Genomic DNA, 19,449 nt, shown 5'->3' on the forward strand with positions numbered 1-19,449 from the left:
ACTAAAGGGATTATTTATATACCATGGGAGTACAAGCAAGCAAAGCACTGATCTGGAAAAGGAAGTCAGACAGACTTTAAAGAGTTTCACATCTTAAGGAACGGATACAGGCACTGGAAAGCTACTTCAGGTTAGCACTTCACCACAAATTTAGCCTGTGCTGCATCTTCTCATGCTTTCTCCCTCTACATGGTCCCAGAAGAAGAACGCAGGCCAAAAGCCCCTCTCAGCTGTGTGTACACTTTATTGCTAATGCAGGCCTGAGCCTACTCTCAAGGCTTTACTCACCAAGATCACACAGAGAAAAACATGTGCTGTCTCTTAATACAGACTGCTCCGCTCAACCCCCCCAACCTATCTGCCATGTGGATGACCTGGACTTGCGCAGTCTGTCTTGGCTACTTTCCTACATCCTACCCACTTTTGCAGCAATATCATACTGTGGATAGCTGAGTTCAGGCTGTCACAGAACAGCAACAATACCCCATCCAGGCACAGGTGGCAAGATGGATGAGCCAGGCTAGATCACACAGTACTGCAGGCAGCACATGAAACTAGGAGCCATGACCTATTTTTCATTGAGCCATTGCACGTCGGAACATGTGGGATCCAACACTCAGGTCAACTCACAGCTGAGGCTACACAGGGAGGAGGGAGGTGTATACTTGCAGGACAAAGGAGGGATTCATCAAACATCTGACTGCCCACTGCCAGACAGTGCAGTTCTGCTCCCTCCTCTTCCTTCTTCGCTGCCCATTCCCTCTTCCTCCATTTGATCCTTCAGTAAGCCATCCAGGTYATCCATGGACTCACAGAATGGTTTAAGCTGAAAAGCACTTCTGGAGATCATCTAGTCCAATACCCTTGCTCAAAGCAGGCTTAGCTACAGCAGGTTGCTCAGGGCTGTGTCCAGTTGGATTTTGAATTATCTCCAAGGATGGAGACTCCACAACCTCTCTGGGCAACCTGGCCCTGTGTTTGACCATCCTCAGTGAAAAATTCTTTTGTTTCTATGGAATTTCCTGTATTTCAATTTGTGCCTGTTGCTCCTCATCATGTCACTGGGGGCACCACTGAGAAGAGTCTGTCTCTGTCTTCTTTACTCCTCTCCATCAGGTGTTTATACATATTGATCAGATCCCCCTYTGAGCCTTCTCTTCTCCAGGCTGAATAGTCCCAGCTCTCTCAGCCTCTCCTCATGTKTCAGATGCTCCAAACCCTTATCATCTTCAGGGCCCTTCCCTGGACTTGCTTCAGCACGTCTATGTCTTGTATTGGGGAGCCCAGCACTGGACACAGTACTCCAGATGTGGCCTCACCAGTGCTGAGTAGAGGGGAAGGATCCTCTCCCTCAAACTGCTGGCAATAGCATTGGCCTTCTCTGCTGCAAGGGCACATGTTCAACTTGCTGTCCCCTCAAGACCCGCAGGTTCTTCTCTGCAAAGCTTCTCTACAGCTGACTGGCCCCTGCCTGCACAGCAGACTCTGTCCCATTGCCCAGGTCATCATTGAAGATGTTAAACAGTGGTCGCTGCAGTATCAGCCCCCGGAGAACAACTGCTAGTGACTGGCCTCTAGCCGGACTTCGTGCCACTGATTTCAACCCTTTCAGCCTGGCAGTTCATCCAGTTTTCAATCCATCTCATTGTCCACTCATCCATATTTCATCAGTTTGTCTATGAGGATATTATGGGAGACTGTCAAAAGCCTTGCTAAAGGCAAGATGCTCTCTGCTCACCCATCAAGCCCATTATCTCATTATAGAAGGCTAGCAGGTTGGTCTAAGAAATAGTTTCAGGGGGATTTGTTCCACCACCTTCCCAGGGATTCAGGTGAGGCTGACTGACCTGTAGTTCCCTGGATCCTCCTTCCTGCCTTCCTGAAGATAGGGGTGACATTTGCTTTCTCTCAGTTCTCAGGAAACTCCCCCGACTGCCACAACCTTTCAAAGATAATCAAGAGTGGCCATGCAACAACATGGGCCAGCTCCCTCAGCACTTGTGGGTCCCATCAGGGCCCATGTACTTGTGTACGTCCAGTTTGTTCAAGTGTTCCCTGACCTGATCCTCCTTCACCAATGGTAAGTCTTCCTTGCTCCAGACTTCCCCTCCGCGTCTCAGGGGCCTGGGATTCCTGAAGGGTGGTCTTGCTGATAAAGACTGAGGTGAAGAAGGCATTGAGTACCTCAGACTTTTCCATGTCCTTTGTCACCAGGGCCTCTGCTCCATTTTGCAGCAGGTCCACATTTTCCCTAGCCTTTCTTTTGCTGCTTATGTACTTGTAGAAACCTTTCTTGTTGYCCTTTATGTCCCTTGCCAAATTCAACTCCAGGAGGGCTTTGGCTTTCCTAACCCCATCCCTGCATGCTCGGACAGTGTCTCTCTGCACATGGCAGACACATAAATGCTTCTTGGGGCAAAAAGCCACTATTTTCCTAGATATTTAAAAGGGAGCAGTATTTATCTTCATTTATTTTGAAAATCCTTAGGAGCAAAGACACCCTACAAATCCTCCTTCATCCATACTTGCCATGGCAGCTTCCTCTGCCTCCCATGGGCCATGACAAATCTGCTGAACCTTCCCCTCATTTATCATACTGCTCTACATGCAGGAACATTTCACACAATGGAGTGCACCTGGCTTACTTTATATATTCAGCTCTGAATTTATGCTAATCTCGAAGCTCCAACAGCACTCTTTATCTGCACAGGGCTACTTTTAACTTAACTGAATCTTCATTTTATCCATTATATCCATTTTAAGCCCTCTCTCCCAGCAAGGTGCATGAAGCTTGTTAAAACATATTTAAAATTTGAAACAGTTTTTTTCTCTGCTTTTACCATGGCTTTACTGCCATTAATGAATCCATTTGCCAGCTAATATCTTTATGGTATTATTATACACATTTTGCAGATGAACACGCTGAAATTTAGGGAATGCTGTTACTTGTCCAAACAGACACAAGCAATCACATTTCATCTGATTGTTCATAGAAACTATGCAGACTTTCCCCATGATATTATTCTAATAATGGATGAAGCAAACTAAAAACACATGAGATGGCTCACAGAATCATGAAAAAATTTGGGTTTCAGGTCTAGTGAATAAATTCGTCTTAATGATTGCCTTAAAGCAGAAAACTCGGCAGCCCTTGGCTCAAATCTTGGCTCAGCTTCCACCTCACCTGAAAAAAAAGAAGGTCTTTTCTCAGTCTCTAGCTCCTGCTTGTAAAATAGAACGCAGCATTTCCCAACCTCACTGGCGTGATATGAAACGCATGTCTGTTTATGAGGGGGCCAAGTAATACAGTGCTAGATTGTATAGAAGGTAGAAAAGATGCAAAAATATATGTCTTTACAAGATCCTTTGATCTTTATTTTATAAAGGGAAACAACTCTCTAGATTCCCCTGAGAAAAAGTTCTCCTATTTTATATATTTATAGATAAGAATTTTAGGAAGAAGAAATAAAAAACAGATGCAAGGATCATGTATCATCTCATCTGTGACTGTAATCAAATAAAAGAGAATACTGGTCACTAGGAAATCATGAAAGTTGAAAACTTTCACTCACTTTAACACACTCAAAACTTACTTAATAACAGGGCTTAGAAAATGTGCAGTCCAGAGCCATTATTGTTCATTAACCTCCCGGCAACTAATGGAGCACTTGAAACTACTTCATCAATAACCTGCCAATTACTCCAGTTCTTAAGGAAAGAGAAAGTGTCCCTGCATATAGTCCCCTTGCCCACCCTGAGACCATGACACCATGTACTATCACTTGGTTTCCTAGCTAGGTAAGAGTTTTCTCTTGCAAACCCAAAACATCTGAAAGCTGCCAGCATCAATATCTGCGTTCCACTTTCTCTAAAGATGATACTTACTGGCTAATATGGGCTCTTATCTATGGTTTTCTATATGGATGCTAATTCAAACATAATTTTAAAATTATGTTTTAAATTATATCCTCTTCCTGAAACATGTAATGAAGCTGTTTTCTAAAGAGGCCTCTTGACTTTCACTACAGAACTGCAGCATAAGCACAAATGACTTAAAAGAGGCATAGGTATAAACTTACAGAGGTAATATCAACAATAGTTAATTACCCAATAAATCTGTTCAAGTTTACACCTCATGAGTGTGTCACTCATATTTGCTCTGTTCACTGTAAATTCACTCTTCATGACTGTTCCTGACCCACAAATGTTAATTTTTTAAACATATTCTAGAAATATATGTATTTACACTTAGAAAGAGAACTAAATACACCACGTGTAATAAGCAGTTCTCTTCTACCCTTCACATATTCAAAGGCCAACATTTTTAGTGCTGTAATGAAACAAAACCTTTTCTTCAACAGAAGTATAATAGCACGCCTTGGTCATCACTTGTATCTATTTGCAGCACATATTCATCGATTACTCTAGAACTCTTTAAAATAAACAGAGTCTTTGGGAAAGTGTTTTTGTGTTCCAATGATTATAATCAAAAACATACTATTCATACTGCTTTGATTATATGGTGTACTCAGATATCTTTGTAATGTCTAAAGACAATGATGTATACCTGTTGTCTTTGTTAAACACCTATAATTGAAGGGAAATTAATGAGAAAATACTAAAAAAAGAATCTTACAATTAGAGCTGAAAAATGATTAACAGCCATTTTAAACATGCATAGTTGGTAATCTAACACACTTTGAATTAACTGAAAAATGAGGAAACAAAAAGAACTCATGTATAGAATACACGAGGAGTAAACTTTTATAGTAAGATAAATTATATGTACCATGTTTTATAACTGCTCTTTGCAGCACATCTTATCTTGATACATCGACTTCCTTCTCTTTTGGAAATAAGCAAATTGTTGGCCATTCAAGTTATCAATAATTTAGTAATGAAAATGAGATGAAATAATAAAGAGTAAACAAAAGGATTTTTGCACTGAAGCTCAGCAAAATCCGTAACAATCTACTGCTCATGCAAGTTTTGCTGTATTCTCCCAAATCTAACCATTTTTAAAATCATCTAGTTTCCACTTTCTATTAGTTTCCACTTTCAGCGAAGCAAGACCTTTTCCTTTGAGCAACTGAGTAGTCACAATTCTATTAAAAACACAACAAGCTGCCCTTGTATGGAGCCTGCAGTTACTTGTATGGAGATTGCTGTGATTTCTTGTTTAATGCTTATGTCAGTGATACAGACTAATGATAGAAGAATTTGCATTTCTTTCATCAGGAATGCCTCAGAGACCTCACTGTGTTCTGTGCACAGAAAGCAAAGGCATCTTTCTAAAATTCAGAAGTGACCAGGGACCCCATGTTCTCCTTCACTTCTGCATGTACCTGATGATAGATCCTTCTCAGAATCCATGGTTAAAGGCAGAGATAATGTCTTTGTCTCTAAATGGCTTCATGAAATCTTCAATGACTAATTGAATTTGGAGTAGCTGGGGTTATTTTGATAATATCACATGGTACATTTCTGTTTCCAAACTGAATGATCTCAATTTTTAGAATTAACTTTGGAGTTAAGGCCTTTTGCAGTTAATGTAGAAGCAGCTTTCCAGAAACAATTTTCATTGCGCATTTTAAAATTCAGTTTTCTCAAATACCCCTCTTAGTAAACTCATTTGCCAAAAGCAAAAACAGATGGGCTGCAACACACTAGAATCTTGTCTACTTATTGAAGAGTAGGAGCACTCGAGCAGACAACACAAGTCTGCCCTGCTCATTCTTGTCTTCAACAGTGACCAGGAGTATGTGTATAGAGAAAGAACATTAGGCAGGTGTGCAGTGATTCTTCTACTAAAATACCTGTTCTCCTGAAACAGAGTTTATATCTACCTGTTCCTTTGTTCTTAGTAGAACACCCATTTTTTCAGATCATCTGTTAATATATCAACCAGCACTGATCCCTGTGGAATTCCTCTGGTAACTCACTCTCCCAGCTACTGTGAAAACAAATCATTTATTCCTAACTCCTTTTCTCATCTTTAATCAGTCATTAATTTATGAGAGGACCTTCTTTCTTGACCCCTGACAACTTCCAATAGCCTTGGGAAAGAACCTCATCAAAAGCACTTTTTGGAACTAAGCATACTGTATCAAGCATACTTACATGCTTGCTGAATTTCAAACAACTCTAATAGACTAGTGAAGCATGGTTTTTTTTCCTACAAAGGAAAAGCAAAATCCAAGTTACATTGACTCTTCCAAATTATATCATATATTCACTCATTCTCTTCTTTGTTATAGTTGCTACCAAATTCCTTCATATAGGAGCCAGACCGAATTTTCTGCAGATACTTACATCCCTCTGGGTGCTCTTTTAAAAAAAAGTTTTACATTTCCACTTTCATTCCTCCTGTGCTATGGCCGGTATAATTGATAAGCGACATGCCAAAGCTGGCAGTTTGGCAATTTCTTATCTGAATTCCTTTAAAACACCTGTGAGAATATTATCTGGCTCTCACCTCTGTCACAGTTCATTTTATGAATTTCTTCTAAAGTATCTTCTATTGACCCTAAATTTGAGACACTTACGGGGATTTACTTCCCATAAGGTAAAGCACTAGGATAAGAACCTCCCAAACTCTTTCAATGTGAAGAATTATCTTTGTATTATGCCTTATGARCTCTTCTTTCTTAGTGTATTTGAGAAAAGGTTTTATTGCTAATTCTTATGCTATTAGAAAGTTGCTCCTCAAAATCTTTGTTGGCTTGCTATATTAAAGCTTTACATTTAACTTGCTAGAGTTCATGCTCATTTTTCATTCTCAAATGACTTTCTCTTTTGTAAGACTTTTTTCTGCTGTTTAACTAGGCCTTTATACAGGCCACAGTTTTTGTAGCATTTCACCAGCCCTTACAGAACTCTCTATAGATGGCTACCGAAAACATAGCTATAAGCAGTGAGGTAGTAACTCCTGGGTGTGAGATTTGCCTGGAGGTAGAGCACACAGTATGGGTATGCTTGGGCTCGCAAAGCTCAGGCTCATGCAGTGCAGTCTTTCCCAGCAGTATTAATGGAAGCTCAGTAGTGATGTGACAAAGATTTATCAGCAACTTCAGGCCAGAGCATGCTCCTCCCACGTCTCCCAAGGGACATTTTGCATGCAAAGTCTCCACACCCAGCAGCAGTGGATAACCTTGCCTTTCTTTGAATCTTCCTCCTATTGATCATAATTTATGGGCAAGACAACATTTGTACCTCTCTCTCTCAGGTACGCAAGGGATTTGTTCCAAAAGACCCACGTAAATCCTTTTCCTCCTAAGAACAGTCTTAAAAGGACAGTGAGCAGCACTATCCAAACTTCAAGGTCAAACACCAGCAGCGCAAGAAGGTCAGTAGTTATGATACAAAATACAATTGCCTCTATACCCATGACTGATTGGTTACGTATGACATCTCTCTGCTTCGTGACACTGTTAGACAGAGCAAGTGTGAAATTTAGCTTTGGTAACTCTAGCCTCTCGTTATAACTTTCTTTAATGTGCCATGTCAGAGAGCTGAATGCTGCTGAAACTTGAAAGGACCCAATGTTAAAGAAGACATAACAGCAACAGTTCTCATTTTTTGCCAACTAATCTTCCTCTGCATTCACAATACATCTAAAAAAGCAGTGGCGGTTTGTGCTTAATCTAAGATGAAAAACAGCTGTCGTTTTTCCACACATACTTTAGAGTTCTGATCAATTCAATGAAATCTGTCTTAAGTGTTCACTCAGATAATCAACAAAAATGTGGCTGCTTAATGATGGTAGCCCGTTAATTAAAGTGGTGCGGCCTATGCCTAGAACTAATTTTAATCAAAAACCTGCCTAATTATCATACTCACCTTACAAATGAGCTCACTTAGCCACAAAAGAAGTTAAGTGATTGGTTTGGAGGCAAAAATTATTTACAGTAATAGGTAAGTGCAGATACCAGGATATAGGCTTGCCAGTTCTCTGCAACAACCTCTTCATTGTGATGCATTCATTTTGTGCCTTTCAAAAACCACTTCACTGTGTGATCAAAAAAGATTCAGGAAAATAAGGAGGAGTCACTCAGCAATTTTTGACAAGCCTGTCCTTGGTGACCAAAATCACAGAGGTTATAGCAGCCAATCTTCCAGACCCTGGCAGCACAGAAGAAAGGCTGATTTAACTTGCAAAGCTAGTAAGGAGAAAGAAAAGTGTTCACTTAAAGATAACGCTATTATCCACTATTAGCTTTAGAAATAAAGGTATTGACTTTTAAAGTCAGTTAGGTTTCTATGTAAACTCCCATAAAACTGAATGGGAACTGAACATCCAAAACCATACACATCTTTGAAAAACTCAGCTGTTTTAGTTTATAAGCCTCCAAACTAGGCATTGCTGATTCTGTTGTCTAAAAGCAACCTGGAATTAAAATTAGTGTAAGATAGATTGTACTATACTTACAGAATAACTTCAAACTATGCAGCCAAGAATTTAAAGTTAATTACAGATATCACTCCTTGTCCTTGAAGGYTAATGGCTTTGAACACCTTTGTTGGAGAGTATTTCTTAGCTTTCGAGGTCTATACCATAGTCTCCTCCAGTCATGTTTATTGACACATATTTATTAATGCCATAGGACTGAGTTACTATCAGTTAAAGAGTTACTGCATATTTATGAAGGTATGTGTGTGCATGTTTTTGCTACAGCAAACAGAAGATAAAAACATTAGTTTAAACTTTAAGGAGAGAGATTTAAGCTAATACATTTTTTTTCCACATTTGCAATGGACAGASACAAGCAGTTACTGCAGCTCAGCTGATGCTGGGTAACTCATTAAACAACAGTAATTCAAATTTATACGAACCCTTGTTTTTCCAGAACTATCCAATAAAGTTAAGATGAACCATAGCTGAATTACCATGTTTCTGAGCTTCTGATTTTCATCACATCTGATTTTCAGTCACAAACACACGAACCATACAGATATTATCTGATTATTATATTAGGTATTATCTGATAAATACATTTTCCAAACACATACTTTAAAAGAAGACTCAAAAGTCAGATACTTACGGATCTGATTGGTAGATGCACTATAAAAAGCATTGACAGTAGTTGGGCTGGTAAACCACCTGTAGCAAGAGCAGAAGAAATCAACTGTCAGTACACTTATGTATCTTTATGAACACAATGAACAAAGATAAAAAGTTAACTCAGTAAAAAGCAATTAAAATTTAAAAGACCTAGGATACGTAAACCTTTAATTATTTCTCCAATTCAAAATATGCTATTTATACTTTCTGGACCATTGAAATCTATTGTTTAATGGCTTTATCTAAATGCACATGAATTTAAATGCACGTTGAAATGAATTTCAACATGAGTAATTGTTAATCCATTTTATTTTTAAGTGACTAATCTCTTTTATTTTTAAGTGACTGTTGTGCTTGTGAGATCTGCCATGCTGACAGACTGAAGTCCTGATTTCACCTAACAGAGATGCAACACTAATAGCAGCAGCAAAAACTCTCCTAGGTTTTGTTAAACCTGTCTTTCAAGCATGTGTGGAGAAACTACCTCTGGAAATTACAGGAGAGCATTTTGAAACAAATGAAGTGGTCTCAGTCTCTCTGCTGAATAACCACATGGACAGTTAGGATGATTCCAGTGGAATGGGTGGGTCCTATCTGGAAACTAGAGTTAGAAATAAACAGCTTCACATTCTGTACCCTACACAGTGAACACTGCTAATTTTATCAGTGTGCCCATAAACAAATGGGCCACTTGCATCACAAAACAAATTAAAAAAAAAGAATATTGGCATTCCATCTCATAGTTAGATTTCCAGTACAGACTAGAAAGAARCCTAGATTTGAAAAGTAAAAAGTAAATATGAACTTCCTTAGCCTAAACTCATATATATCAACAGTAGTTTCACCCAAATCAGTAGAAAAAATCTCAGTAGGCTTCAGCAAGATCCAAACCACCTCAAGGTGAAATTCTGACTTCAGTGAGCCCAAGATTTCACCTAATATTTTTATAATGAAGAACGGAGATAAAGTAATAAAGTTGATGAGAATTAGTGGTTAATTCATAGGAAATTAGAAACAGCTGTAATAAATGCCCACACAGGAACAATCTTAATGTCTTTCGCAATATATTACACTAAAGTTTTACAAATCCAAAGCAATGAATGCAATGCAATTGCTTTGAAAAATTTTGTCCAAAGAGAAGAGATAAGAGCTGCAAAACAGAGTAAGACAAAGGAAGATCTATCAGAACACGGAAGACGTATGATGGCAATGACATTCGAGTACACAATCTCTGCTTTAAAATAGTACAATGAAATGAATGAGTTATCTGCTGATCCATACTGTGTTTTTTGCTGGCGACTGATATCCTCACATAAACAATGCAACAAAGAGAGTTTTAGCACGGCAGCACTCTGCCTTTTATCAATAAATTTATCTGTCTCTCTCATGTTCAAAGCTGGGCAGCTTCTTTTACAATGCAGCAACTAGGAAAACTAACCAATGAAATCATCAAAGGGTGATGTCATGTAAATATCTTAACCATCTGTCGCATTATAGACTCTAATTGCCACAGATAATCCTCCCAGCTTATTTAGGAGATTCTGAAGGAGAGGAGCAGGGTAAGATTTTTTTTTTCTATAATAAAGAGATGAAATGTCAGCGATAATGTAGTGGGATAATGGAAAACTGCATAAAGGATGCTTATGGTAAGGGGATAAAGAAAAACATTAGAGGGTCTAATTAACAACATTGTAATTTCACATTTGTTCACAGGAGCAATCAGCTGAATTGTCTGGAGGATGCAAGGCAGCCACTTGTGAAGTGGGACCTGCTCTCCAGTCAAACTGTAAGGCTTAGCAGTAGGCCTGAAGGATCCTGTCCCTTTTGACAAAGACAGAACTCTTATTACAAATCTTTCTTTAAGCTGTGGTGTGACGTGCTGTCTGGACTCTGGTGGCTGCAGAGCGCACCACGGCTGCCATGCTCTCATGCCGGCAGACCTGCCTCACAGGTAGGGCTTCATACACTAGCTGCTAGGACTCACCACAACATCTCTGCCCTGAGGCTACTCCTTTCTTCATGATCTACCCAACAGCATGACTGTGATCAGCAAGGACAGAGCCCATCCTGCTTCTTGAGCCTAGTATAAACCAAATACTGACAAAAGTCCCATTTTTCTCAGACAGGGTAAAAGCAAACTAAGTTCTTTACAAGCCTCTCTTACATGGAAGGTCTGAAGACCTATTCTGCATATATTTGTTATATTTTTAAATAGATAGGAACAGAAGATGTAATAGCCATACCAAGAAGCCATGAAGAACAGAATTCTCAGGTGACAAACACAGTGCACTGCTTAATTTTGTATTTGGCATCTAGACGCTCTAGCAAGGAGCATATTTACACTCCATCATTTTGAGTCGCTCTCAAAAAGATTTAGGAAGCATTTTCCATAAGAAGCACAGAAATAACTTTGACTGCTACCTTTCAGACTAGAAGACTACCTTTCACCTCGCATCCTTCATGCTTTCAGTGAGCTCCTTCAAATGAGTGAGCCTTCAGTGACAGACCTTAACTAATAATACATCAAATTACTACATGATCTGTAATAAATATCTGTTGAGGTTAAATGTTAAGGTGAGGCAGATTTAGAAATAGCATTCACATTCCTGTTTGAAGTAAGGTTACTTGGGCATTTGCGCTAGCTCTGGTTAGAATTTCTGTGCGTTTGACTCTTCTATGATACAAAAAATCTATTTGCAGAAGGATAGAAAAAGGACAAGCATAAGAAACTCTAAGCTCCCATTAGTTACAAACTAAATAATCAAGCTAGAACCGTTTACACTTCTTATGTGCATTTGAAAGAGGGACAGCTTTGAGTGATGTCCTGTAACATTACCTTATCAACTACTGCAGCACAGTATAATGCTGTAGATTTGACACCTGTAAATTTGAAATTTCTCTTACAAAAATGAAATCTGAAACCTGCACCGAGTTAGCAGGTGAAGCAGCTCCTCTCCTAGCTGTTTGTTTATGCTATAACTGCCTCTGTAATATCTACCTTTCTGAGTTAAGAGTATAGTGTACTACATTGGCAGTCGTGAAAAGAGATGACTAGGAAGAGCTATAATACGGGGAAATTTTTTTTTTTTTTAAATCCCTAAAAAGCTTAAATTGAAGTTACTATTTGTTCTCCTGACTTTTCGAATTAGAAGAAATCACTCAGGTGGAGCAGAATTTGGTGTTCAAAGTCCAAAGTAAGAAAAAAAAAACCCACAGGTAAATAAAAAATGAACTTGTGAATGTGTAATGCACTTAAGCTGGTTAGAAGTAAGACAGTACAAAGTTGCTRATAAGCTGGAATCTGAAAGACCTCTTCCCCAGATAAGAAAGGAATATAAAGAAAAACTTCTAAAGGGGAGAGAATCTTCAGCGTGACTTTTGAAAATGTGTTTCTTCTTCTCACCTCTTAGTCTGTTTTCAGACATTTTCCTTTGTAGGAACAGTGGATTAGCCTCCCAGACCAGGCTGCCTCCTATCTTCCCTGGGGCTGGGCAAGAAACATGGCGGGTAAGGCTGGGCCCAACCTGCAGTGTCAGATCACTGCTTAAAACGAGGTTCAAAGAGCAGGAAAAGGCTCCAGGTGGCTCCTTTCTGGCCTTTCTCTTCTCCAGGGCCAGCTAGCCCACCCACAGCATTTCTGAGCTGACAGCTCAGCCAGCCTCCTGCAGACAACCGCACACCCAGCGTACTTCATGTCTGCTTTTCCTTTTWTGTAGGGGAGTGTTTGCACTGTCCTTTACTGCATCCAATCCAGCACCACTCTGAGAGCTGTCTTCCCCTCTAACTCGCCCATAGTGAACTAAGGACCAGGACTTACAACCAACCACATGCAGCCAAGAAACCAAAATAAGTCCTGCAGGAAAGCTGGGAGTCTTTTCCCATTATAGGGCTGCCAGATGCCTGCGTCTCCAGCATTGTTGAGTGAAATGTGAAGAAAGATTTGCCCAGGCCTAAAAACCTTTGAGGAGATGTCTTGATTTCAAAGGAGAAAGATGAATATTAAAGAAGGGCTAGATATTTCTCTGTGATATGACTGTTCTAACATCAATTTGTGCCCTGCCTCCTCCATTCAGCTCTCTCCATTCAACCCACTCCTTTTCATGCATCATATTCCTTGGCTRCTGTCATGAATCCCTTTTGTAGGTCTCCCTCCTGAGACCAGTATTTATTCTCTGGTTTGGTAGAGCTGGCTGTTAGGATAACAGCTAGTTCCCCTGCCAGTTACTAAGATCACAGCTGGTATCCAAAACTGGTGTTAAAAACAGCAAGTTCCACCCTGGGCAGCTGTGGTGCCCACGGGGGAAGCCCAACCCCGGACAGGCAGGCAGGGCCCCATCTCAGCTGGCAGGAACCAGCCAGGTCTCAAAGACATCCGATACATCCCCCCTTCCGCTGAGCAACATCTGAGGTCTGAGCAACACTGTGCCAGACAGCCTCCCAGCTCCTTTTCCTGTAAACTGGCTAACTGCTAGGTCAAGAGGCAGAAAAACAGGGGACAAGGAATTTCGATAGGTGCTCCTAGTCTGGGGAATTTTTTCCCYTTCTTAGCGTATGAAACTCTTGAATTTCCAGAATAAATATTCTGCTTTGATACCCACATTCCCAACACCAATCCTCTTGTTTTATCAAAATTCTTTGYCTTCTGCCTCCAGCTCCTCTATCATTCCCATGATGCTTTTGTGGGGGTTCGGAGTGAACCATCACTTTGATTTTCCATATAGTGGACGGTGCTGAGGAAAGTGAGTCCAGTTTGAAATGATATTGCTGAGAAATGTGGACTGTTTGGTAAATGAATGCAGTGTTTTACCTTTTCTGGGTGATATTACCTTACTATGTGGTAAACTACCTGGTTTCTTTCTTAGATTATATTAAACTATTTCCTTAAATATTTTTATAATATTTTAAAACATTTCTTTATGTACCTTTTTCAGTCCACAGCATGGACCATCTTATAATAGCTATTTATCTATAAATATAAATGTTTTGCTAAAAGCTACTGAACTATGGAAAAGAGGAAAAGAAAAAAAAAAAACAGAAACAAAACCCCAAGGGAAATTATCTRTTAACACAGTGCCAAGCCTCAGTGTAGACCAATGATCTGCGGAGTGCCATGAAAGATAAAAGCTTAAGAAAAAGTAAAAGCATCAGAAAGCTGTAGTTTGTAGTCAAAATGTGGCAAACTGATATTTTTAAGGCCAGATTTGACATGTTTTAGACTGGTGGGTCCCTGTCCCCCACCAGCATCCTCATGCGGCAGGGGGACAGCCATCCTGCTGGAGGCACCTCTCCCCTCTGCACTGYGGCGAATGCAGGGCAGAAGGAATCATTCATTCCCTTTCGCTCCACCTCGTTGGGGTTTAGGATGAGCTCCTTAGTGACTGCATATGGACATTGGATCTATTTATCTGTTTTTAGCAATGAAAGGATAAAAGCAGACTAGAACAGACCTCCTATTTTGGGGCAAGACTAAGGCGATGAGGAGACTGCTGTTAAGTAGCCCTTGAAATAAAGGGGGAAAGACAAGCATGAGGAAGTATTCAGTCTTGTTTGTAGTGGGCAATGGAGTAAATCCTTCATTTTTTTTAAGCATACCCATGATGTGACAGTTCTCAGATTATGGTCCTTGAGCTGTACATTTCAGGGATTACCTGCCAATTAATTTCCTTACAGCTGACATTTCCTATTGTGCCAAGAATCTATTTGGTCTGCATTAGTGCAGCCACAACTCTTTTCACGAGGATGAAGGATAAAGATTGTTGATCTCCATTTCTGTAGGGAAGTAAGTGTTATTTCACTGCTCACAGGGAAACTGTTGGTCTGAAGAGAATATATATTATCATGATCTAGTCCAGGCATCCAAGGCTGCAGAAAAGCCTACAAAACCATTCCCTTGGATTAATTCTTACAGTATCAGAGAGAGGTATGAATAGAAGGTAAAATTCACAGATAAAATTAAGCTATAAACATCCCCTCAAAAATACGGGGGCAAATTCTAACACCCTAACCAGGAGGAGCTTATGCCTGTCCTGCTGACAAGCCCCACCTGCCTCACTGATGACATGGAGCCATTCTTGAAGCAAGGTATGGTTCAGCATGAGTAAGAATTACTGGAGCCATAAGGAAATACAACCGCAAAATCTAAGCAGCAGCACTGATTTCAAAGTCTCTGTATAGAAGGAGTCATTTTTAAGTAGTGTGATTAGACTAATTAACTTCTGTTTAGGTTTTAGTTTGCATTTTAAGGATTTGATTATCCACTAGTAAGAAAAGAGATCGATTCCTTCATGTATTTGATGACTTCATGCAACACAATATGGACTCTCAGGTTTACAAATAAATAAATGTAACATATGTAAATTAAATTATGTCTTATTCCATACCATTGCTATCAACAGCAGGTAACTAACAACGCTGATTGTTATTAGTAATAATAACATTATCTCTTACTAATGGTTCCATTCATAGAAAATGTATTTCATAAATCCCTGCTGTACTATTCTAAATTCTAACTGTGACCAAGAGACATAATCCAATTTTAATTGAGATTCAATTATCTTTTTTCATTAAATTTAAAGTTCAAGCTGCAAGCATATGACAAGTGTGCATCAGAACAGAAATACCTAGAACTTAACAAAAAAAGCAATTTTATGACAAAAACAACCTTTTTTCCCCTGTAGACTTTCTGTATTTTAATATGATGCTGTATATAAACTATATATTTTAAAATATATTTATATTTTAAAGATTATGTAAATTTGCATTTTGTCTACTCACTCTGTCTTTGGAACTTCTTTTCTAAGCCAGTAGAAATCAGACTGGGCTGTGTATTTGCGTGTTTGTAATACATTGCCAAAATAGTCACTTTCTGTAAACTTCATCTGTATAGATAAAGCATGGACATTTTTAAAACAWGTCCAGGAAACAAAAGCTGACATAAAACAACTAAAACTTTTATTTCAAACAAAAAATCACCTAATTTTGAGTCATTATCAAAGGAAGTAAAATTTTCACACTTGATAGGAAGAATAAATATTTTTAAGGGTTGTTTAGAAAAGAAAAGCAATGGCTGAACAGATCTGCGCAAAGGATTGGAACATCRGAAAAGCTCTTGTGTGGACCAGAAGCAGAGAGCAACTGAGGAAATCAGAAGTATACYTAATGATTAATTGCAGACCATATGTTTCTATGGTTATTGTTAGGTCAGACTCTTTTCCATAAGCAAATACGACTGGTATTATTTTGAAAGTGTATTTTAGAACCATTTTCAAAAATGTAACAAAGGCCCTTTCTTTTCAGTTTGTTTTTTATTTCATTACAAATATCTTATAGTCTACTTTCTTAGAGGATTCTGCCATGCTTTCTTATCATTTCTCACATTAAGTGGTATTTACAGACATAGCGCTCCAGGTTTCCATAAGCCTCCAAATCTATTAGCAAAGCCCACATACCTGACTAACCATGCAAGAAAAGGGGTTGTTAATATTTTATAAATCCAGCTGATATCCCTATCATCAGTTTGAAGCAATCCTAGCACGTGTGATCAAGTTATACTTCAAACTATGTTTTTGCAACCCTGCTTAACATGGGTTTTTCATTACTGTTTATCTGGGCAAGTAATTCCCTATCCTGAAAGGCAAAGCTTGTCATGTCCTTGGCCTCATTACACCGGGGACAATGGTTCACAGCACCATCTCTCTCTACTCTTTCCATCAACAAGGACTGGGCTTGTAGAGTTGGTTCTTCACAGGTTTCTCTATAAATTATGCTTCTTGCTAGTTTTATTCAWGTTCTCTGGCAAAGATGATTCTGTTATGACTTGGATTTTGGTGGTACAGGGTTTAATCTGTGGTTCTACATTGTCTGTGACTCCAGGTAACACCGTTCATCCTATACATGCCAGAGTCACCCCTTTGGAAAATGGGAATACATGTTATTCTTCACCATCTACCTTTCTGCCTTAATTAGGCTGAACAGATACTGGGTCTGTCATAACGAACGAGTCCCCCTGCAGTGTTCTTGTCCAGCACCCGGCACAGTGAGGCTCTATTTTGAGGACCTCTAGGCACAATTGTAACTAATAAGCATAAGTAAAATGCATAGCCTGGAGAAGGGGGAAGAACATACATGATGCACATGAGTTATGATATTCTGAGGAGAAATACATTAGTTTTTTTTGAAGACCTTTACTTAGAGGAGATCTTTTTAATACAACTCTAAATACACAATTTATGCCAGGGTATTTTTAACCTTAAAAATGTTTAATACCAAAAAGACTTTTTCTTGCACCCAGGCACATTTTACTCCCAGCAGGCCTCATGGCGATCTCACATAGACACTTGGCATTGACATTTTAGATACAAGAGYGCACATACTTAATTCAAGGTGTATAAATAACCAAGCAAGCAGAACTCCAGAAGGGTGCAAAACAAAAGAACTGCTCTGATTTTAGACAGCAGCAAAACAGCAAAGAATGGCTGCAATATGTAAAAGAAGAATGCTGACACTTACTGTTTTGATGTCTTCATTAATATATGTGTCATTCATTATGAACTGAGGATAACCCACTTTTGCCATAACTGCTTTTGCCTTTGAAAAAGAAAAAAGAAGAAAACATTGGCAGACTTCACCATTACTCAGTGTATGGCTTTTTTTCATTCTTTTCTCATCATGTATTATTATGCCTCCCAGAAGGCATCATAGTTTAACTTTAAACCAAGGTAAACCTGGTGCCACAGATCAGTTTTGTATCACAACACAGAGATCCAGCTTCTGCTGTCAGATTAATRCAGTCGTTCTGTTGACTCTTGGAGAGTTTTTGCAGACTTACAGCAGTGTTTGAGTGCAAAATCTTATTCCTAACAGCTGATTTGCCCTAATGATTTTTGAGTTAATCAGATAGTCAAATGCCTATTTTTATGGCGTTTTCCAAAAGATAATAGAAAAGAACCCATTTTGCTCCAGCACAGCAGCTGGAACACATCCAGCTGTTGAAACATACTTGGTACTTGAATATGGATGAACCTAGGCCCCAGCAGGTAAAGACTGGCATCTTTCCACTGAAGGTCACTTCCATTTACACCACCTGAGGATGGGTGCACTCTTTTCTGAAGCAGACTGTACTTTCTTTAGATCACATGGCTGATTTTTGTTTCATTCTCCACTTTCATCCCTCTACTTTACTTGATCCTAAAGTTAGTGCTAGTGTTAAAATAAGACACTTTTCATTAACTTAGGTTTATTCTCTTTCAGAGTCATGAACTGGTCTCAGTGTTTATGCACAACCCATATAAACACTGTGGTGTGAAGCAATAGTAGCTGTGGATAAGTATTCCCACTTGACAAATCATGGCATAAGTATGTAAACAAGCTCAATAATGTCCTCAGGAAAACTCACAAAAAAAMCAAGAGGCCACCCAGTCATCCAGAATGTCTGTGGAAACACTGCATTTTCAAGGGAAAAGTAGAAATATACAAAAGGATAAGAGGACTTGCACAGAAATAGAATATGTCAAAGCCACAGAATAAATTAAGCCCATGATGGACTAGGGTAGCATAAAGCTTTTGCTTTTTATGGTTTGGGGAAGTGGAACATAATTCCTCCTTAAGTCTTTAGAATACCCCTCTTCCCCCCAAAAAGCTTTTCTTCTAACAAAATTGTTCTTCAAACACAAACAGCTAAATCCATGCAAATGTTGCAAGACATGAAATATAAACTGTCCTGCCTTTAAATCAACTATGGGCATGCCAACCCTGCAATCCGCTCCTTGTGGGTRAACCCCCAAGCCTTGCTGGTGACCCATCTACTTTCATTTGCCTTTTGGTGGCTGTTAAAGGGAGGATTCCCCTCCCTCCACAATAAAATCCTAACCCCTTTCTTCCCCTCCGCRAAGTCTCATACAACAGGACCTCCTATGAAGACCAAAGATGGCAAAAATTAGAAACAGCTGTTCCATAGCTGTAAAAAGAAAGCTGATGGGAGACCACATCGGGTTAACGAAAACTATTTTATCTCCCCTTTTATTTTTCTAGAGTCTTTTTGAGACTCCTTCAATTTCTCAATCTCATTTCCAACCCAAAGTCATAATCCTCCATTTGTGACATCACAATTAATTGCGGTTGAGATAATTAAGATGTCACAAACAGAAGATTACAACTTCAGGTGGGAAATTAGCAGCAGGAGCAGATGAACTCTTAAGCAAGAAAGATCCCATTGTCATGCAAATAACCCTAGTGATAAAAAAACAATAGAAGACAAATGCTGAACAGGAAATATGAAATGAGCCAAATTAAGTCTCAATAGAATGTTTTCTCAGTTTTCCAGAAGGCATAGCAGCCTTTAAAAGATATTTTTAAAAGCCTACAGAAAAAAAAAGGAGGGAGGAAGCGCA

At 39.2% G+C, this 19,449-nt stretch overlaps 1 protein-coding gene across 1 annotated transcript in view; it reads right to left on the bottom strand.

Annotated features, from left to right (window-relative positions):
• The window catches only part of PHEX (phosphate regulating endopeptidase homolog X-linked), a 103,338-nt gene that overhangs the window by 17,682 nt on the left and 66,207 nt on the right, over window positions 1–19,449 (bottom strand). The window contains exons 13-15 of the mRNA XM_026062860.1: window positions 17,570–17,647; window positions 15,836–15,939; window positions 9,042–9,100 (exon numbers count right to left, since the gene is read on the bottom strand). Of these exons, the coding sequence (XP_025918645.1) occupies window positions 9,042–9,100; window positions 15,836–15,939; window positions 17,570–17,647 (241 nt within the window). The remainder of the gene's footprint in view (window positions 1–9,041; window positions 9,101–15,835; window positions 15,940–17,569; window positions 17,648–19,449) is intronic.

Source organism: Apteryx rowi, unplaced genomic scaffold, assembly GCF_003343035.1.
Source record: "Apteryx rowi isolate R43461 unplaced genomic scaffold, aptRow1 scaffold_194, whole genome shotgun sequence".
NCBI lineage: Eukaryota > Metazoa > Chordata > Aves > Apterygiformes > Apterygidae > Apteryx > Apteryx rowi.